The sequence below is a fragment of the Pygoscelis adeliae genome, unplaced genomic scaffold (assembly GCF_000699105.1).
Source record: "Pygoscelis adeliae isolate BGI_AS28 unplaced genomic scaffold, ASM69910v1 Scaffold74, whole genome shotgun sequence".
Taxonomy (NCBI): Eukaryota; Metazoa; Chordata; class Aves; order Sphenisciformes; family Spheniscidae; genus Pygoscelis; species Pygoscelis adeliae.
This window is the reverse complement of record NW_008824665.1, coordinates 474,719-497,415: the sequence shown is the minus strand read 5'-3', so window position 1 is coordinate 497,415 and position 22,697 is coordinate 474,719. Positions and strand designations below refer to the sequence as shown.

The window sequence follows — 22,697 nt, the reverse complement described above, 5'->3', positions numbered from 1 at the left end:
GTCACCAGTTAAGATGAAACTCCTTAACATCCTTAAGATGAAACTCACCTTTAGGGTGAGTTTTTAATAATATTGAAGTCTTCTTTTTCTTTTTCTTGTTTCTTTTAACCCCCCATAAAGGAGAGACATATTAAAAATAGTAATGTCTAAAACAACATTGTTTAATTCTTAGTCAGGCACCTGAAGATTTGGCTTTGAGCATCTTCTGAAATCAGTAGTCATCAGAGGAATCCAGTTTCATGGAGGCACCAGTGACGGAGTTTCTGAAAGCGTCCTCCGAGCTGCAATCCGCAGACATTTGGGGCAGCCTCCAGACTCGAAGCATGCTTTGTGAAAGCATGTTTTGCACTCTGTTTATACATACAAGCAGTTTAACATTCAGGAAAAAACAAATTGAAAAATTAATCAATAGCTGTGTTCCTTCAAGGATGTTCTATCTAGTTCACCCAAGTATAAAAGTAAACAGAAGCAGTGCAAGGCCAGGAAAACAACCACCACTGTAATAACTACGACTAAAGATTTTCGTAGGATTCGCAGGATTTACAATGAGTGTCGGGAAGATCTGATATAGCAGCAGTGTAACACTGTCCCAGGAGCTCTCTCATGCGTAGACCCAAAAAATAGCCTCCCCCTGCAGCCATAATTATGTTCAGACAAGTCCCTGGTTTTGCTCTCTGAATTCACTGATGCAAGACAGCTGCCACAGGCTGGTTTTCAAAGATACATGCTATCCACGGTTTTCAAATACACATGCATTCAGTAAAGCAAGTTCTCAGTGTTTTCCTAAACACACAACGCACCAACATCCCCCGAAGGAAGAAAGAAAAATGTTTGGTCTGGAACATACCTGTGCACCTTTTGCATTTGGCAATCTGATATGGAAAGAGCAGATCTGCGCTCTGACAGAATTCACAGATAAACCCCTTCGCTTGACAGAGCTACAAGGACAGCAAAAGAGTCGATTTACTTTTAATCTAAGAAAAAATTATTTGGGAATGTCAGCAGGGATATTCCTCACGCTAGCAGCTGCAAGGACACTAAGAGCCCTGGCTTCTCCTTACCTCACAACCATCCACATGGGAGGTAGAGCTCTTCAGAATATCTTTAAGAAGGGGCAGTAACTGCCCTCGTTTGATCTTCACCAGATCATCCAGTGAGAAGAGATGCAGCTCCTCTGTCAGGTGGCTGGGGACCTGTTCAAATTCTTTCAGTACACTGCAAAGAGAAAGAAAAACCAAATCAAGTTACAAAAAGTTGTTTTTCAAGAATATTTGAAGAGTAAGCCTCTTTCACTTATCTAGTCACTCAGGTATCATACAAGGCAAGTTCATGCTAAATCCTACCTCCCCTCCCAATTTGAGATCACATTAATAAAACTGGAGGGTTCGGGATTTAGAGTAAAATGCCTGCTTTAAATGGTGCATTCCTCAGGCATTCGAGCTGCCATGCGCAGTTATCCCAGCAATTCTTAAATAATGTGTAAAGGGCTCTCTCCTACCTCAGGAACAGTAGGTAAAATCCCATATAGTATCTAATGCAATAAGCTAGGGTTATTTACTTTTTTTTGCAAAGAGAACTTTGAGGGTTTTTATCCTGCATAGGTCACTACTGGGTGAAACTATGCTTGTACTGAGCGGGTGAACACTGAAAATATAGCTATTACTTTTAAAATATCACTGATGTAGAAGGTACAGCGAGGATCCTAATGCTTATTTCTATAATGGAATCACAGGTGGTCATCCAGAAGAGAGACATTAAAATACGTTTCTATTTAATTTTGGTGAACAACATGTAATTGATGCATAAAAGAGGTCCATGTCAAGAGAGAACAGAACCTACTTTTAAAGCTTGTTTTGTTTATGTCTGTTTTTAAAAAGGTCAGCAGTTCTGCAGTGAAGGTTTTATCATTCACATGTCTACCTATTAGTTATGCCCATAGTTTGGGAAGGTGAATACTAAAAATCTTTAATTTGCAGCAACAAGCAAGGTCATGTTTTAGTATTTATCACTTTTGGTTACTACTTTCATCTGAGTATGTTTATAAAATAAACTGAATTGAGCATTATGACAGATTTCTGGAAACAAAAAATGTTTCCAGACAGAAACATTATGACAGAAATCTCAAGGAACACACTTGTTAATTTTTTTAGTTGTTTTTTTTTTTTTTAAAGACAAATCATCTCAGAGATATATATAAGTATGTTTGACCTTTTAAGAATGAGTGAGAACCTAAGAGACAGAGTAGGAAAAAATGCACACCTAACAAAAATCATTCAACTTTTAAAACCGAATGTCTAAGTATGTTACAAGAAACAGAAAGCTACCACATAAAACCTGTTCTTCACTCAACATTTGCAGTGCAATAGAAGGAAGTTTTGTTATCAGAATTTTCTCTAATGATCATATTAACTCATATAAAACTGCACTCAAATGTCTATAGAGAAGAAGGCTCCATAAACGCCTTAGGTACATTTTATTAAGCTATTTTTCATGCATGATCATGGCCCATACCTTTCACCAAACCTGCAGGTTTTCAAAAGCTTTTTTAAATGAAAAAGCTGTTCTTGCGCCTCCTAAAAGATGAAGGGGAAAACCAAAACAATTTTAAATGAAAAGCAGTTGCATTTATATAATCATAAGTGAGGAACACCACTATTTGAGTCAGCAACCCTTGCCAGTACATCAAGCCACACCTAAAAATAGGAACTTCACACTCAGCACAGAATTAAACAAATGGATTTTCTAACGCACGAAAGGCCAAGGAAGGCAAAGGCTACTTTTATTCACTGACAAGGGAAGCAATTCCTAATGCTACAGACAGCTCCATGTCAGCACACCAAGATGCTAGACCCAAACCTATGTAAGAACAGGTAAGTGTCTCCTCAGCCAAGAAGGGAACGCATGGCAACTTGTCATCTTCGGCAGAGCGCCCTTCCTCAAGCTGTAGGAGGTACAGCCCTTAGATGAGCCAAGGGTGTTTTCTCTAATGGCCCACAAAATTAAGGAGTCATTCAAAACTTCCGGAGCTTTCCAACAGCCAATTGCCAAGCAGAGGTAAATATTTACTGCAGGAACCCAGCTCTCCCCCATGAACTAAAACTGGAAGCCAATAAACGCCTCCCAAAGACAAAGGGGGAAATGAGACCTCTGGCATAGGTTGGGAACCTCTCCCTCCTCCCCCTTCATCTGTGAGGAGAGAGGGCAAGTCCCAGAAGCGGTGATGGGAGAAGTCCAAGTGCAGAGAAACCAACTCTGCCTCCTTCCCACATACACACATGGCAAAGGACAACCTGCCCTAAGGAGTTCTTCCCAAAAGTCTCAGACCCACAAACTGCCAATAAAAAAAGGCCACACTTACCCTCACCCTGTCCATTTCTTTACTTTTCATGTAGAGTGCTTTGTTAATACACGACACATTAAAAACTGGGTGCTGCCATATGCTGTCCAGAAGGTGTTTGGAGAAGTTGCATACATAGTATTTTTTGAAGTCCCACTTCATCAGTATTCGGGCAGGAATGGAAGACTGGGCATAGCTGTGGCAGCAGTCACAAAAGTATTTCCCCAGGTAGTCACAATAGCGGAGTCTCCTGATATATTCTGCAGGCAGATAGCAATGAAGTTGTGAATATTTATGGGATGTATCTCTTGTCTGTATGCCTATTCTGTCTAAATAACTCAGATCTACTGGCGTGAGGGGCAAAGATTTTTTTTTATTTTAAGTAGGGCGTTTTATTATTGTGGTAAACACAAGTACAAGGTCTGTACTTTGCATTAGAAGAGAAAGCTTTCCTCACTTCCACATTTGTCAGACTGAACTGATTATGTTTATCACCATGAGATCTTAGAGAAACCACTGTTGCTCTACCTGCAAAAAAGACACAAGATAAAACACGCAACAAAATTCTTCCACCAAATGGAAAGACAAGCTGATCTTTGAGTCACATTTGCATACTACTTTTTCATATAGAGAGGTTTGTGGGTTTTTCCCAGCTACCTCAGCATCTCAAGTTTGCTCGAGTTAATGTCCCATCACAGATTCTTGATACTTTACAGGCCATCACAAATGCTGCTCTTTTGTGAGCAGACCCAGAACAAGTCTTGAAAGCCACTTCAAAGATTTCTTAGATAAAGTCTGGCTGTCAGACCTGTAAATCGTCGTTATTTCAGGCAGTTCTCACAAAGTATCACAAATAAAACACAAGCAGGATTTTGTGATCAAGATTTAAAGAAAATAAAGTTTTAAAAAGACACCCCAAAAGAGCAAAACCACACATTCCATAAGCTTGCATAAAGCTTCCATAAAGTCTCTAAAAAGAGACTTTTGGCAATGTGTAAATTGGCACAGAGAAAGAATTATTGAAAGAAACCATCGGAAGATGTAAAACCAGCATTTTCCAGCCTGGAAGCTTGATTTCTTTAATAGCTTTTCCTGTTTTGTTGTTGACTGTCATGAATTTTTACTGTGTATGAGAAGGACATCTATCAAGTATTGTATTCTGTCTGCAATGAGAAATTCCAGGCAGTGGTAGGATCCCACTGCCTGTTTTATTATTGCAGGCACATCCAACAATGATATTTTCCTTCTAGCTCAGATAATTTTACAATTGTGGTACACCTATGTTGCTGAAGATTATAGCCTGATTACTAGTAATGGATTTATTAGGTTTTTTCCCTTTTGGTAATACTTACTGCTTTCTATCGGGGTTCCACAACCAACACACGTGAAGTTCTGGGCAGCCACCACTGCATCTCTCCTGCATACAGAGGCAAATAGTTACACCTTTCAGCATCCAAAACACAGTTTAGTTAACATTCTCCCAAAGTGCAAGAGAGCTACACTAGCACCACTGAAAATGCCCAAATTAGGAGCTGACTTCTACTCCTCCACATGAAGAAGGGGGTTCTGGAAGAAGATGCACATTATTATTTTAGTGTGAGTCTCTAAGCTATTCTGTGGAGAATACACCATCAATTACTGCTTCTAAATATAGCTTGTTGCAAGAATTAATTTATTTTCCATTTCTTAAGGTGGCATCAATATCAAGGGGGAGGGGGAAATCCACATCTGCAACTGAAAAAGCAACTGGACCTGCAACAACACAGGGAATTAGCCAGTTTGCCTGCTGTGTGCATTTAACAGCACTTTATGCAGAGTGAGACAGTAGTTTCCCCAAACACACCCTGTTTTCTCCCCCCTTTCTGAAAACCTGCTCCCTATAAAATATTAGTGGGGAAACTCTTAAAAATATTCTCCAGGTAGTCTCACAAAATGAAATTTTTAAGAGTCCAGCTAAGCACGCTCGACCGTAACGCCAAACAGTATGTGTATTATCACATGTAAAAGTGCACATGCCACGTCAATCAGGACGTGCCATCAGAGGGAAAAAGATACCATCTGCTTTCTAGCCACTGCAGAAGGCTGTTCTAGAACCTAGCTCTAACCTTAGGTTCTGTTAAATCACCCAGGCTCTTTCCATCGACTTCAGCAGGTTTTAGACAAATCCCCATGCTGTACTAAATGACAATGCTCAGACCCCTTAGACTTACTTGATTGAAGGGTGAATATTAAATATAATCTGCGATCTTGGTGGGGCCCAGCCAGAAGATCCTCTTAATTTGGATATGATCTTTATTTCTTCAGCCAGATTCAAACTGGACTCAAGCTCTCTTGGAATCTCTTCTTTCAGCTCAGACTATTGGGAAAGACAAACTCATGAAGATGAACAGCCCATCAGCTGGACATACGTTAAATGCTATGAAACATCTCCCTTCATAGTCCAGGATTTTAAAGTTCGGTTTTCACCTGCATGTAGTCCCCCCCTCAGTTAAACTCCCTTCTATCAGTCCAATAAGAAAGTACATCCTGATTGTTCACAACTGCACATCTTAAATGTGCTGAAAATTGCTAAAGAGAGAAGAAATTTTCTAAAAATTTATCTAAAGTGAACTAATAAGCTGTAAGTACTCGTCTGTATTTATTTTCTTTTTTTTTTTTTTTTTTTTTTTAAATGCAGCTTCCCCCTTTCCCTAACAGTGAAGCAGCTGCAGTGAGACAATGATTATTTGGGGAACCAAATAAAGAGCCCGCTGTTTTCGGCTCAGACTCACTCTCTGCTTAGATGAGCTCAGGCAACCAGACAGTTGAACTGCACAGTCTGTCTGCAACCAGTGTTTTCTGAAAGCTCTGCACAACTCCTGGGCTGTTGCTTCAGCAGAATTGCTGCCTGGTTCAAAAGATGATCTGAAAGTTAAGCAATACAGAAAGTGAAAAATAGCAGCATGTCATCAGCAGCTCCGCTGCCTCTTCTGCATCCCTGAAAAGTTTTCTCCCATCCCTTCATTCCTATCCCCTTGCTTTGATACACCCAGGCCTTTGCAGAGCCACAGCCACCACCCTCCAGCGAGACTCCAGGACCAGAGAAACGCTCTACTAGGCCAAGCGCCACAGACATTTGCTGTCAAGCAGCATTCCTTTCCCTTCCTTGGGAGGACCAAATTTACCACTCCCACACCTTTCCCTGCCCTGGCAAGAAGAGTCACCAGAAAGCTGGTCAACAGAAAAGGTAGTGCCACCGGGCTATTCTAGTAAAGATACACAGCATTACCTTTCATCTGGGGCGACAGACAGACTTTCAAGGTCTTCAAGTTCTGCGGTAAAGGAGAAAATTTTATCAAGCCGTCTAAGAAACAAAGCTTCTGTTACTCAGCACTGTTTTAAATCTACCTTCTGTGTTACCACAGTGTCAGTTTCAAATATATTCATCTTTACAACACCTTTGCTGGATGTGGGAAATAACCTCAGCCCTGGTTGTAACACAGGCATAAGGAATCTTATCTCCTCTGCAGATCTCTGACATCCACTGATGAAGAGTACTCCCTAACAGCTATACATCACATCATCACCATCAGCCTCCGTTCAAGAGCAGGAGAGACTAAGTGCCTACTAGTCCAGGTCCAGCCAGAAGGCACTAGACATAAATGATAATATACAGAACCAACAGAGTGCACATTAATTTTTTTGGACACTGACAGATATTTGGAGACACCGATCACAAACATGCCAGCTAACACTATAAACAAGTTAGTAACAGGTGAGATGAATGGAATTAAAGCACACACTTCATTATGTTTATATAGACAAAATATACTTATGCAGACAAGGTGTTCACATTGGTAGCATTAGTTTTGGCCACACATATTGTTGTGAAGACAAATGCTTCCCCATTCATACATGTCAAAATAACTCTTGCTACTAGAAATGCAGTTTTGGGAGCTAGTTCTTCATTCTTAGATTAGGAAAAGAGGAGGTGAAAAAATAAGCGAATCTCTAAAACCAAAGGGAGCAATAAAAAAACGCATTTGTTAACAGGAAAAATTAAGATAGAGGTTAAATGTTGCTCAGGCTACTTTTAAGGGTTTCTGTTTCTGTATAGGTAAAAATCAGAAGGTAACCAAAGAAACTCAGGATGTTCTGAAAAGAAGTAGGGCACTGGTGACTATAAGGGGACAGTCTGCTCTAGTCCTGAAGCAGAGGGAGGGCTACCTAAAACCTAATCAACCTCTTTAATTAGGAAATGATCACGTCCTAAATTCTCTCAAACAATGCTGCTATAGTTGGCCAAGGCTGTGCCAGTTTCACACTTTGCTCACCCACATTCATTGGGTTTAATCCTTAGGCATAATTTCAGCCCCTCAAACCAGCAAATGTATTATTTTGTAGAAAGGAAATCCTGCACCACACTGGTATTCTTCTAATAATATTAGAAAAAATTCTTCTAATAATGTTCTTCTAATAAAGAGTCATGCATACATCACTCCTTCCATTTTCTCATGTTATTTCTCCTGCGATAACATCTACTAAGCCAAACAATGCAATAGATTCAGCTGAACAATAGAGCTATTTGTGCAGTTATAATTTTAAAGTCTTACCAATAATTACATATTCATCCTCTGAGTCACTGTGGTAACGAAATCTGGTAACCTCATGATGTGATGGTAGATGCACTGGGGAGCTGACAGGCAGCGGAGCACAGCCTGTCCAGAACAAAGACACCACTAGTTAAACCTTTCCAGCATTTATAGAGTAACTACAATTACATTTATATTTTTCTTCGCTTACCAAAACTTTAGCACACAGCCTGTATTTACAGAGCAATTTTATTTATTTATTTTTATACACACACACACACAGAAAGCCAATTCTTGGGAGTCTGTCATACAGCATGTCCCTCAGTTTCTTAGGAAGAAGCTTCTACAGACTAAACCAAAAGGTTTTATATTATCAGTGGTCTCTCCCCTTCTCACGTGCAAGCACACCATCCATTTTTCCCCACAAGTTATGTCATTTAGACTTTAGACTGAAGTTCCATCCCCAAGATCGGCGTTACTCAAGAGACTAAAATCTACTTGAAAATGCATATGCTGACTCAAGCATTATAGTGCCAGGAGCATTTATTATCTTGCCTCAAAACTATATGTGAATGAATACTCTGGGCAGCTTCACTCAAATCAGTTGTGTGGCCCGATCTGCATACTGCAGAAGCACAGAAGGAAAGAGCCAGGCTTAAATCCTGCAAAAAAGGATTTAAGCAGAGAGAAAACCAGCCAACTACAGGCACACTCTATGGAGAGTTGTGCTTGGCATGTGGCGCTTCAACCTTACATTTTCTTTTTCATGTAAAAGAGGAAAAAAAAAAACCAACAAAACACAGATGTGAGCATTCAAAAGGAAGAATTTGACCCACAGGGAAAACACTTGTTTGTGTGTGTGGCATAATGATCCTGAGGGAAGACAGCTCTGTTGAGAGACTCAAAGAAGGTGACGGAGGATTTGGTTCCAAGCAATGCTCAAATTATTTTAGTATTTTCTTGCACAAAAATAAATGGCAAAGGCTGTCAGACAAGGTTGTGTTATAGACTAAGTAACTTGCCTTCATAACCACTGTCTGAAGAGGCAACAGAAGAATCAGACTTCTTCACTCCAGGGTAAGAAGATAACTCCGAATCAGTGTGACAGCTGCCATCTGATCCACTTGTTTCCTCCACACTCCAGGACTCTGCTTGTTGGCTTAGGATATTACACTTCATTTTTTCTAGTGATGCTATAATCATATCTGCAACAAAAAAGTGCGCGTTTTCCTGGACGCAAGATTGGAACACTCATTAGTACACAGCATATTTGATATTTACTTAAGATGAAGTGAAATATATAATTTTTCCCCATACTTTTTCAACTCAAGAAATGAAAATGTAAGGCTATCTCACCTTTCATTTAAACACAAAAAAACCACCCCAAGGGCAATTCAGAGGCAACATGCGAAAGGCAACTGCCCAGATAATTGCCTCACCCTTGATTAAAACATACAATTTACTTTTCTTACCCATCTATTAGATAAAACCAAACTTGATTACATGCCTGATTGATGAATATGTATGCATTTTAGGGACATAGTCTTCTAGTTACACCGCATTATTTAGTATGCAAATGTGAATCCATGTAAACTATTTAATAGGATTTAATTTCAAGTCAGTGTGTACAAGCAGTTTTGCATGCATGCTAACTTGGATGGGGCCAGAACAGGCAGGTTTTGAAGGGACTGTAGGTCTTCAGGTGGTGGGTAGCAGAGAAGCTAGTAAAATCCTTTCATGTGTTAGGGCAGTGAAGTAGGGAATATGCAGTGAGATAGCTTACATGGTCAACTCAAAGCTGCACAGAAAGTCTGTGATATGGGTAAGTGGGAACCTAGCTCCCCTGGTGTTCACGCTGCCTTAAATAAAAGGCAGTCATTTTAAAGCTTCACTGTGGCATTTCCCCACCAGACAACCCCTCCCCATGGTGTCCCTTACCATCTTGCCTGCCCGGATCACCCATCCTCCGGGAAAAGGGAATTTGTAAAGCCACCTCTGGCACCACTGAGACATCCAGACAAACCTGGAGCTCTCTGCCCCGATACCACTGCTATATCCCCTGCTTCCTGTGGTCTAACAGAGCATCCCACCAGCCCCACCTACGCTACTGCTGCTGGCCTGAGCACAGCCTCCTAGCCCAGGCTCAGCTCAAAAGTGGATGCATCGTGAAGGGTTAGGTGCTCTCAGGTGTGTGAGTGGACACTCATGAGATGCCCAGGATACTCTCCCCCTCTCCCCTCAACTGCACCTGTTTGCACTGTGCAAGGCTAAACCTCTGTCTAAATTACCATGGCAGTACCTAAGGCTAGAGATTCTGAGTGCAGAATAATTAAAGCTTTCTAAAAAGTTGCTTATGCTCAGAAAATTGTACCACTCACATCTGTATTTGTGACATCGCCTACAACCTGTACAGAAAGCATGGAGAAAGACATCAGTGTTTAGAAATAGCTAAATCTTAAGGAGTACAACAGACATCACTGCTTTCTTATTGTCCACAGCCAAACACATTTAAAAGAGATTAATCTCAACGTTAGAAAGAGCCCACAAGTCCTTGTAGGTGTTTGAACAGACTTATCTTTTCCCTAACAATAACTAACATCACTTGCTTGGTGCACAGTTTCTCCAAAGACAACTTTCAGTGAACTTCAGGATACACCATTAGCAAAGGAAAAAATTAAACAGCCTTTTTGCTTTTGGGAGATAAAGAGGACATCTACTCTGAAGATTCAAAAAGCCTGTGTGGCAATGGTTAACCCCAAGTTAGTGGCAGAGCACAGCACATCAGCATATCCTGCTGATAAAAACAATTACGAGCGTATCTGAGAGTTGCAAATAGATGGAACAGGATACAGGCACTCCGGTACTCAGCATGACTCTATCAGCTTTCAGCTCTGCCTCCTGCTAGGTCCATCACCCTAGGAAGCGGTCCCAACTCAGCTGTGACACCAACCTTCTCATTTCTCTTCCTTCCCACTCGCATCAGTGGAAAGTCCCCCTAGAATATCTGACCCATCTCCTTCCTGGCACACAACTACAACTCTCAAGACTTGCTGACACTACAAGTAACTTAGTTTTCAGTCTCCTAAGTTTCAAAGAGATTATTTCACAACCTGAAAATGTTTTTGGTTTTGGTTTGGGTTTAGTTTAGTTTTTTTAAAGGCAGCCTCAGTCATAATGGACTGAGTTCTTGATATCTTTTAACCTGTAATCACATCAGCCCCCAATCATCTGCACAGGAGAAGCAGCTGTTGCGATCTTGCCTCACTCAATAGTTCTCAGACTGTGGTTTCTAATCCAGGTGTCTACTCACTGGTCTCCTGGTGACTGAAAGCAAATTACTTTGGTTTTGGTTCCCACATTACAGACGGAGAAACACCACCTCCTTTCTGAAACGTCTTTCACAAAAAGCAACATGAAAAGCTAGTTCACAAGTTTGTTGAGTTTTGATGTGTGATTTATTGGCGTTTTTTGGTTTTGTTTTTTTTAAAATGCACCTCAGGGACGCTGAGAGCTTCAAATCAAATGCAGAACTTGCCACTCCAGTAAAACCAGTGCTATGCACAAAGATGATTACCTCTTGGGCCCAGGACATGGGACCACGTGCACATCCACAGTCCAGCAAAAAAATCTCCTTTTCTAGGCACATTTTTAAAGCTCTTTTGTATTAAATCCTACTCATTGCAATAACTAATTATAACATTAACCCCTCTTTTCCAATTGTTAGAAAAGATGAACATTTAGCACACAGCTAAATGTGTGACAGCATTATCTTCTCATATTTATCTCTGTTTATAAGCTCAAATGGGCTGCCTATCTGGCAACACACCTAAGACCATTTGGACCCCTTATGCAAATTAGAAACCATGAGAAACCGCTTAAATTACTGCAGATGTTACAGTTACTGTGCTTGTTATTCATATTGTAATTCCTTTACAGCAAGCTCACATGCTCATCATAAGCACACACAAAAACCCCAACCTCTCCCTATCTCCCGACAGTAAAAGCATGAGGTAAATCCCATCTATATGCATGTAGCTGCAACAAATTCTACATAACATATTCTAACGTAGCTTTAAAATTACTATAATAATCTTAAAGTTTGGTCTCAAGGAACGTGTGGGAAAATGATGGAATGAAAAGTGGAAATGTACAGTGTTCTAAAATATTTCCATTATTTTAAAATAATTAAAATATTTAATTAATGGATTAAGAGTAAAAATAAATGAAGAAATAGGCATTTTAGGTTTGTAGGTTCACCCACAGAGGGGAAGAAGAGGGAAAATACAGTATTTGTAAAGATTAGTCCATCTATCAGAAAGTTGTGTTATTGAGAAACACCTCCTGTCATTTGGTTTTGCCACTATAAAATGGAAAAAACATTATGACAATAGTCTTTGTTGTCCTCACCTTCTCCACATCTTCTGGAAGCATGCAGATGTCCTGCAACGAACGATTCAAGGGTATGGCACTTATGTTCAAAGGAGAAGTAGAACCTGTGGGTGTAACAAGAACTTTTATTAGTTATTTCTTCCTCTGCAGCTCCCAGGATGTGTGCAGGGTGACTTCCAGAAAGCAAAGCAAACTTTCTTTCCCAAAACTGAACGCCGTTAGGGCTGGAGGTTGTGGTGGAAGTTAAGGAGAAGGAGAGATGCGATGAACACGTTGGCATTTGAACTACCCTGGCAGCCTGAAACATGAGTATGAACTACCAGGGAAACACAGTTTAAATGCCATGCGGTCACAGCACCACCGCGCTCCCAACACTAGCCCTCTCCCAGCTATAAGCTACAGCCTGAGCCGTTGGGGACCGTCGCAGCCAGAACCTCGGGCTGGGATTACAGTGATGCTCTGCAGTTTGCAACACAGCCAGCTAACGCTGCTCTCTGCTCATTCACAAGAGCTGGAAGAAAAAGAAATCTCACTGCTGTCTGGGCATCCAGAGAGATGCATCAGCCTTAAAAGATTCCCTGAATCGCTGCTGGTATTGTGTGACTACAGCCAGTTTGGAAAAAACTTTGCCATTTTGTTTCTGTATCTCAAAGAAATCTCCCTCCTGTTTCCAAATGCAACCCATACTGCATGGCAATATGTACAACTGGGGCGGACGCATTAGCCGCAGTACTCCCCGCTTCCCAGAACAGCTGTTTTGTTTTCCTGGCATTTGCTGCTGAGTATGATGAGCATGTGAAACAAAATTAATCTCTTTTTCCCCATTAAGAACTTTCCACTACGCAGCAGAGCACACATCTGGTTTTCTATAGATGTACCATGGATTGCTTTTTGTATATAAATATATATACAGTCACAATCTTTTTCCCCAGAGAATTGAAGGTGTGAGATCATGCCCTCATGTTTTATTTTCAAAGCACTCACAACCACTACTACAAGAAATTTGCTGGAAGGATGATGAAGATTATATTCCATGTCTGTGGATGTACACACTAATGAGACATGAAAGGAAATGGCTCCTGATTGTTTTTTAGGTTTTGTTTGTGTTTTTTTTTTTGTTTGCTTTGTTGTTTTTTTCAAACACTGGCTGATGTTTGTTTACTACTTCTTCTTTGGCCTTATAACCAAGCGATTTCTCTGTTTCACTGTGGTGATGTTTACAGGATAAAACAGACCATATCTAAATGCTACCACCACACATTGCATTTAAAGCCATTACAGATAACAGGGCTTAATCAACGGCTCTTTGTTAAAAAAAAAAAAAAAAATTGCCACTCCTAAATTTGTTTAAAAGGCACAGAAAGGATAAAGAGGTCCCACAAAATATGAGAATAATTTATGAAAACTTTTTCTCCAGCTAAAGGGCACTGACTCTCAGGCCTAGTTTAGAGTCTTTTTGTTGCCTTATTTATAGAAACCATGTTATGCTTCCCTGAGAATCGGTGACATCAGGCTAGAAAGTCAATACTGTGCTCGAGCGCAGTGAGACAGACGTAGTGTTTTTCTACAGAATTATTAATACCTCCATTGTGTATACCATGGAGGAAAAATGGAAAGGCTGACGATCTGACTTTTCAAAACAGATTTAATCACCTAATTAGGTTATTTTCATCCCTATTTAATAATTCATCTTACTGGATAAGCAGCGTGCAGGGAGTACAGGTAAGCGCTAAAAGCTCTACAGCTTGATAAAAGCCTACATTCCCATCAGTTAAGATAACAAACATTACTCTCTGAACTAAAAATAAGCAGAAATAAGGAAATGGGAAAATTATTCCCTTCTCTTTAAAATGTAAGATGCAATTCATCTTATATATCATTTTGAAGTCTAATGGGGGCTTCCTCTGTTGCATCTTTAAGTGAAAAAAATGTAAAGTGCGAAGGAGCACAGGAAAGGAGCCCAGCGCATCCAGCAATGGGACGCAACTCTGGCTCTGATGCAAAAAATAATCTGGTTGCCTTTCTGCTCCTGAGCACTTGTTGCCTGGAGGCTGCTGGGGCTGGGGAAGAGCCCTCAAGAGCGGCAGAAGGAAGCGACCTTGATGCACACCAAGGTTAAAAGCAAGAACAAGCCCTGTGAACTGCCAGTGACACACCAGCCACAATAAAGCCCCCAGAAAACACCAAATTCAGTCACAGGCTCTTCATTAACAATGACGGAGCCTTTTCAGAAGGTTGCATGAGGCCACCGGAGAATAGCCCTTAAAAGTATGAGCAAGTCCTTACAGGAGTCTCACAGGACCAGCAGAAAATCCCACTGAAAAAAATTATTCTGATTTAAGTCATCTTATGTCATTTTCTTATGTCTTGTGCATCCCTCACCAATTCTCTTGCAAGAAACGAAACTGAGAAACCACCACCTCTGAGACAGCAATGGAAAGGATGGCAAGTCAGGAGATGCTCTTGTGTAATTCCTGCCTTCAAATTAGGCATTTTATTTCTTCTTTTTCAGTTTGCCATTTGCTTTTCCCATCCTCATAGTCCTGCACAATGCAGGGGAGAATGAGACCTCACACCCCCCACCCCAGGCTACCCAATGGGGAGTTAAATGGCTGGAAGCAACAAGGAACGATGAAATGCAGTTTTCACTTCGTACAGAACAGACCAAAGTCTAATGCAGACAGAGCCCACCACGTTGTGCAGTGTCTAACAGGATCCCAGCTCCCGTGAGAAGTATTTGTCAGTAAAATGAAGGACGCTATTTCTTCAGTCACCTGACTGCTGTATTCCTCCATTTGCTTTCTGGAGAGCCAGCAGTGTTACTGACCCAATGCAAGCTTGTGACATGTCCTCCTCGTGCCAGAAGATCGAGTCACACATGATTTATTTGTTCTTTACACACGTGCTTCGTGGTCCCTGCTGACACCGACAGCCTGGGCTGTTTTTTCCAGACCCGGCTACCCAAACCTGCACGACTGGCCCCAGCCAGCTCCAACCGCCGGGTGTGGTTTCCTTCTCCCTGACAGGCACCTCTCAAACGCACCGGGCCAACAGAACACTCAGCAGAAGGAAACAACCATAATCGTCGCCATACTAACTGTTGACAACATCCTGTCCCAGATGACAGAGTTATTACTGTTAAAAGCACCCAGTCCTGCAACAGCACGTGCCTATTTGAGATCTCTCTGCTGTCTTGAGGCCTTGGAGGAGCTCTTGGTGAATAGCCAGGAAGGACCAGAGCCTGGAAGTGGAGCTCAATGGAGTGTCACCACTAGGACTACTATTGACCAAAGGAAGAAAAAAAAAAACAAACAAAAAACCAAAAAAACCAAAACAAAACAGCCCTTGCCATTTTTATTTATAATACAAAGGCAGGCTGAGTGCTCCCTGCTGCTTACCTTCTTTCCAGTAGAAAATCAGGACTCAGTTGCACCATCTTTCCAGGGCTCAGTATCTAGTAAGAATAAGCCCTTAGATACCTATTAACACCCTTTATAAATAAAATAAAAATGCTTCATCTCGCTGTAGCAAAGGCTGTTCGCATCAACATTAAGTATTAAACACGAAGGGATTGTTCTGCTGTCCCAGACGAGGAGCAGGGACCCTGGCCTGCAGCCCAGGAAGGCCGGCACACCTCACGGAGGCACATGCAGCCCCGAGGCCAGGCCAGCCGCTCCGCCAGCCATCTTGGAGGTACTGTGCTGAACATCCCACCTGAACAGGTCCTCGCCTATGGACCTGTGCTGCCCTGAGCCCCTTGCCAGTGCAGGAACGGGAGAGGCACCCTTTGCCAGCAGCCCTCAGCCTGCGTTTCTTCACAGACAACATGCGGGATATCCATACGGTCAGAAACTGGCGAGGGTTGAAAAGATCCTGATTTGCATCGGATGGGGCTATGTGTCTCTGAGATGGCAGGTGCGCTTGGAAAGGGGAAGAGGAAAAATAGTCCCGCTCTGGCACAAGCCAATTTAGTCATTACAAGAATGGATGTCAATGCCCTGCCTCCAAAACCCCAAAGTCAAAGGTCTCCCTCTCTTCCAGCTCATGTCAAACACAAGGAGATGTCCTAGGGAGCCCACACACACTAATGAATCACTACCAAATGCCCAGATCCACGCTGCCTGCTTTCGGGAGAAGGGTAACAGTGAAGACAAGACAAAGATGGTGGAAGCCTCATCCAGTGGGTGTTCTACATTGCTCACAGCTCAGTGATTTTTACATTTTACCAAAGGTTGCATGTTACAGAAGCACTTCTGTGTCATGAGACAGATGACTATCGCAAGCATAAGTGTCTCCCGTTTCACCGAGTCCAACCCTCTGGTTCTCCTTCATTTTTAAGCTCTCTCTTTCTCTCCTCTCTTCTATTTTAAATTACAGCATTTGTCTAATGTGCAATCACCATAAACAAGGCCCATTTCAACTAGTTGTCTTTCTTAGCACAGAAATCTTAGAAAAAAAAAAAAAAAAAAAAAAGGACCTGTAAAGTTACCTGTTTGATTGACTGGCTCCGACTGGGAAAGTCCACTGGGAGAAGTGCTGTCACTGCTGCTGACGGTTGCAGGCTCTAAAGCATCAGGGTATTTCAACAGATCTGCTGTCTTACCAACAGTTGAATCAGGAAGAAACCTTGTGAAAGTCAGGTCTCGTTCAGGGGAGGTATAACGTTCTTTTCCAGAACGCACAACAGCTGATGTGACAGTGCCTCCTGTTAATGTCACCTGCGTAAAGCAGTCACGCTTCAGAGGGGACACGTCCAAAAGAGTGAAACCATTCAAGGAGGAAGCAGCAGGATCACCGTCAGAGTAACGGGGAGAAAAGAAAGCATCCAGCGAAGGTTTAGAGGAATCGCAGCACGTGTTGTCCCAACATGCCCGGTGCCTTGTAAACCGAATGTCTGTTTGCGTACAGGCAGTGTTGTGATGTCCAGAATCGCTGTCACTGTCGTCATGGCTATCCCCGTCACTGCTTTCTTCCCACCGTTCCACATCACTGTCCAGATGCTCAGCTCCCTGCATTGTGGTCTGCTCCAGCACCAAAGAGGGCTTCAAACCAGATGCATTTAAAACAGACACGAGAATGTCTTTGATAGCTTCAGCACTGTCTGGGTACGATCCAAAACTTCTGGCATGTCCAATCACTGCTGGCCTTGAGTATTCGTCTGTTCAGAAAAGGGAAGAAACCAAGAGGTTAGGAAACAATCCTAAACAAAAACAAAATTAATTTACAACGTGAATAAAATGCAATTATGTTTAACATGGGTGAGAAGAAAGGGAAGAACTGAATTCACGCACCACACTCTGCTGCCTCTTCCTGCAGGAAAGCTCTTGCTTTCTGCAGTCAGGAAGCAATTCTGTCGTTGATAAGGCTAGGTAATAAACCAACAGTAAAGTATGCTGCTGCTAGCCAAACACAATTAGTTAGGACTTTAATGGTGACTGATTGTCAGCGTGCTCAAAAACATCATTGTTCTACAAAACTGGATGAGGTACACAGTTGCTGGTACAGGTACTGGTTCTATTGCCAGTAAAAGAGAAGGTCACATTATAGCAAGACATAGGGAGTACCAATACAGCAGGAAGAAAAAAAAATATACCCTTAGTAATAAAAGGTCACATGCTTATGTGTTTCAGTTCGGTCAGACACTCCTCCCCATGTGGAAAAGGCTAAAGTAACCTTCAGTCCATTATTCATAAGGGTGGCAACATTTACATGAACCCATAAAGAAAATTAGTTCTGTCACAGTGAGTTCATTATAATGCCTCTGAAGGAATCAAAAATACTGCCTGCCAAAGTCCTACATGATCTACTGCAAAACTAGAGTTCAATAGAAAATGGGAATATCACAGTAGCGTGATGCAGAAGCGTGCACTGCAACCAGTAGCTATTCAAGAATAAATTGAAGTCCTATACCTTGAACAAAAAGCCTCACAGGAACTGCCATCACCCAGGCAATGGAGAGATTAGTTTCTTCTTGAACATAGACTTTGTGTCTATCAACCACATCATGACAATGAAGTTAACGACTGTCTCCTTTGGGGAAGATAAGTTGGTTGTAAAATTCTAAGAATAGACACAATCAAGGAGATTCATTTCCAGGGCAAAGAACCCTTAGTTAGGACCACGAGGAATGTTAAACAACACTGGTGAAAAAAGCAGCAAGTCTTGCAGACTGCAGACTTTGCCCAGAGGTTGCTCTCCTTGGACATATCTCAGTGGAAAACAGTAAACCTCTCCAAAAGTCACTCACCTGGAAGCCAGCAGGCGCTCAAACTGCATGATAAGAAAGTTTACTAATGAAGGGATCAAAACCAAAACAAAAACCCCCACGTACTTCGGAAAAGCAAGTCTATATAAAAAGCAGTCCTCATCAAGAGAAAGCTGAAAAAAATATTAAAGAACATCACGTATAAGCTATACTGCAAGAGCTGCTAGCAATGCTGTCCTAGTAAAGCCAGGTCAAAATTAGCTGAAGAGCTCAGTGACTGGGACCAGCCACTTACCACAACAAAGCTCTTGCAGAAACAGCAGCAAAACCGCACATTTTACTGGCTGCACTTGCAAAGAAACACCTTGCTAACGTAGCCAGCCATGGCAGTGTAAGGCCAGGAATGGGAAAATAAAAGCTAGCTGACTTTCAAACAAAGATATTTTAATCTTTTCAGGAAAAGAAAGCAATTTTGGTAACTATTGATATTTCAATTGCACGAGAATACCTTAACCAGGGCTGAAAACAGCACCTTTTCTGTGCAAGACAAAACATTTAGTCTTACTGTTTTCAACTGTTCTGCTCTCCTATTGCAAAGCCCATCCCAACAGCCTTTCCATCCCCTCTCATCCTTCGTCATCTCCACTACTGCAGCATCATGGAGCATCTCTAGCACTAATCATATAACCATGCTGACTTACTCTGCTAAATACTTGTTCTTAGTAGATTGTAAGAGAAAAAAGAACAAGTTTTAAAAATTTAACTCATGCTTCTGCTCTGCCAAGCTTAAAAACAAAACAAAACAAAACACACACCAACAACAAAAAAACCCAAACAAACCAAAACCCACATTTTGAGCTACTACCAGAAATAAAAATAAAAATGTTCCAATAAAAAAAACAGAGAAACCCCTCAAGTTCAGTTTTGCAACTGATACTCATGTGAGTAATTATGGTAATCTGTTAAAATCTGAGAAACTATTTCTTGAATGAACAAGGAGTTAACCTGCCAAGAATCATCTGAGCAGTTCAAGTATTTCACTCGAGCACTCAAAATGCCAGCATAACTAAAATGGCCAAACTACCATTTAAAAGGCAAAAAACCCCTGTACTTTCAAACTGCATAATATACTTTGATGTTGTCCCATCTTCAAAGCCAATAAGCAAGGTTCCCTCTCCAACCAGACTATACTTGTTTAGTACACACAAACATCAACAGCTTTTGCTAGCAGTACAAGCACCAGCAAAGCTCCCCAGAGGGAGGCATTTTAGAACAAATTGGCATACCTGAGAGAACGGAGATTTGAGGTGTCGGAGCAAGGCAGCTAATCCTCGCTGAGGGATTTGAAGAATACACTGACTCGGTGAAAGCCACCTTTAGGCCTTCGTGGTTTAACTAGAACAAGAACACACGGGCAGACAATTTGATTATAAGACAACCGTACTCTGGTAATGATACCCCCCGTCTCACAGTCATCCCAGCAGGAAGAACACCGTGCTAACGCCTGCCAACAGTCACCTAACCAGTGCCTATATTTCTGGTTGTCTGACAACCTCCCCAGAAGCATGCACTGTCTGAAGAACACTGGCATCCCAACTCTGCATCTTGCATTTCACTCCAGAAGGCAGGTAACCAAAAGAAACTCTCCACGGTAGGAGAATTAAACATGTGCATAAAGCATATACGAGACAAAATGCTGAATCAGGTATCTATGTATCTGTCAAAACAACAACAATGAAGTGGAAAAGAATTCAAGGAACCACCCATCTGTAGCTGGAAGCACGAGCCTGTTTAGAGGTATACAAGCTGTGAGCTAAATCTATGAGGCCCCAACTCCACAAGCACCTGATACATGTGCTGCTTGGTCTCCCAGCTGTATCAGCTGGGAGCAAGCACAGTCACATAATTGTGTCTGCCTAATTTGATAGAACTCAGTACATATGGTTCACGTCAGTAATGTGGTTGGCCCAGCATAAAGCAAGAAGCAACACAAATAGATAATACTTGACCTGGCATACAGCCTGCTAGTATAAGCTGACAAAAATTTTGAATGCATCTGAACTGACTGAGCAGGTTTATACCAGATCAGCATTTCGCTTTGTGCGGTCATGACGCTTCCAATTTGGTATTTCGAACCCCAAAGCCGGATTTACCATATTGTCAAACCAGCGTAAGCTGAACGAGGGCAAGCAGTTTAGCGCAGATACTGAGGGGCTGATTCCAGCAAGGGAGTAAGATACACTCAGGACAGCAAAGCAACAGGTCTCCTCCCCAAGCTCACAAATTCCTGTGAGGGTCACACATTCGTCTCCTGCTCCCTCTCCACTGCCTCAAGTATGTCACGGACCTGCAGAGCACATCACAGAAGCCAGGGAAATCAAAGGGGCGCGCTGCTCCGATGGGCGCATGGTTAAAAGGCACTTAACCAAGGCGTACCTCGTGCCTTCTCCCCACTCACAGACATCAGAGAGATGTCTCCACACAGAAGTATCCCCAGGGTGCCTCTCGCCCTCCCCTGCACGCTGTGATCCCATACAAACAGAAGGAAGTTAAAAGGTGTGTTGTCCTCTGCTACCCTGTGTTGACCTCTACGTTCCCCATGTGGTCCCGTGGGACAGCGAGGTGACTCAGAGAGCAGATCTAGTCCAGATACCCTTCAGACTCACGGAAAGCAGAAGAAATTAAAACCCACACAGAATTTCCCTTTTAACTGAAGAATAATATTTCGGGCCAAAAATAGGATGCTGAATTTCAAATATTTAGTGTTTGATTATGCCAGTACTTAGAAAAATACTCTTTTCTGTATCTGATAGTGCTTTCTTTCTTTTTCCCTCTACACTAATTTGGAGAAACCATCGTGTAGGCAGACTTTATACATATAAATATCATATTGTCGATATTACTGGATAAAGTAGTTCTCACAGGAACTCATTTTTTATTAATTACTTTTATTTAAAAGAAAAATAGTCTTCAATATCAGCAATTAACAGACTCTACCTCTTAGGATGCAAGTATCACAACTGCCTGACACCAGGGTGAATGCAAGTACTTTATCAGTAAGCATAAATATTAAGAGTGCTAAGCTTTAAGATTTTATCTTTTTTTAAACAACCCTCCCATCTCTTAGATCTTATCAGAAGCAACCGGTGTTCTGAGAATTAGGATAAAAGATTTCCTTTTACTTTCAAGATGTTACAATTTCAACTATATCACAGATTGGGAAAGAGCTCCTTTAGTATTTAACTATCAAACTAAAAAAGAAAAAAACAGAAAAAAAAGCAATTAAAGAGCACTTATAAGGAAATATGACAACAGACGTGCATTAAAAGTACAACACGCTGCCGTAACCAGTAAAAACCACTGACAGTTTGACATTTTTCACAGCATAAATGAGTCAGCCTTCCCCTCCCAATATTGGGACTGTATTTCCAAAATCAACTCCGTAATGAAACCGCCAGCATTTAAAAATATTTACCACAACCACCGACAACTAAAAGCTATTTTTTGAAAAAAGAAAAAAGCCCCCCCCCCCCCCCAACGAAAACACTGAGCCAACATTCAGATGCCTTCCTCGCCTTACCTTTTCAGAGTGGGGGTGCTTGAAGACTTCTGTTCTGCTGTAGCTGGCTAGAGCTACTCCACGGAGAGACATGATGGGAAAACATTCATCTTTTTTGCTGTTGTTAAGTACCTGGAAGCAATAGAGAAAGAACTACAATCACCACCACGTTAAGCGCGATTCTCCATGTGTCTTGCAGACTCTACATTTAACATTCTGAAGTGTTTTCGGTCTTGATTTTGCATGCTTGTAAGCTTACCCAAAAGCAGAGCTCAGCAACAATGGAAATCTGCGTTAGAAAGAGCCTAATTTAGAATTAAAAAAAAAAAAAAACAAACAAACAACAACACAACGGGAATGCCTACCACAGGCATAAGAGGAATGCATTGATCTGTCGTGCCCCGCAGTTTGTTGTAAAAGGAGGAAGAAACGGAGCGGACTCGGCAGCAACGAGGTCCCCGTGCTCCGGCTCCGTCGCAGACAGGCTGCTCTCCCCCCGGCGCCGGGCAGGGGAAGGCACCGGCGGCGAATAAAACCCGGCGTTTTCCTCCCGGCACGGCGCTGCAAAGCCGCGTAGCCCTTCACACGGGAGGGCTCAGCCTGCCGGACAGCTTCGGAAAGCGTTTAATCCGGGGA

The 22,697-nt window shown here is 41.9% G+C and overlaps 1 protein-coding gene across 1 annotated transcript; it reads right to left on the bottom strand.

Moving 5' to 3' along the window:
* Positions 1-237: 237 nt before the first annotated feature.
* KIAA0226L (KIAA0226-like ortholog) lies at positions 238-22,154 on the bottom strand. Its single transcript, XM_009322848.1, has 15 exons — positions 22,083-22,154; positions 19,789-19,897; positions 16,787-17,455; positions 12,316-12,401; positions 8,931-9,138; positions 7,930-8,034; positions 6,606-6,648; positions 6,109-6,241; positions 5,548-5,693; positions 4,690-4,754; positions 3,359-3,597; positions 2,512-2,573; positions 1,062-1,215; positions 848-938; positions 238-350 (listed from the first exon to the last, which is right to left on the bottom strand). Exons 1-15 carry the CDS (start codon positions 22,152-22,154, stop codon positions 238-240), a joined length of 2,295 nt encoding a protein of 764 aa, XP_009321123.1.
* Between the last annotated feature and the right edge of the window lie 543 nt (positions 22,155-22,697).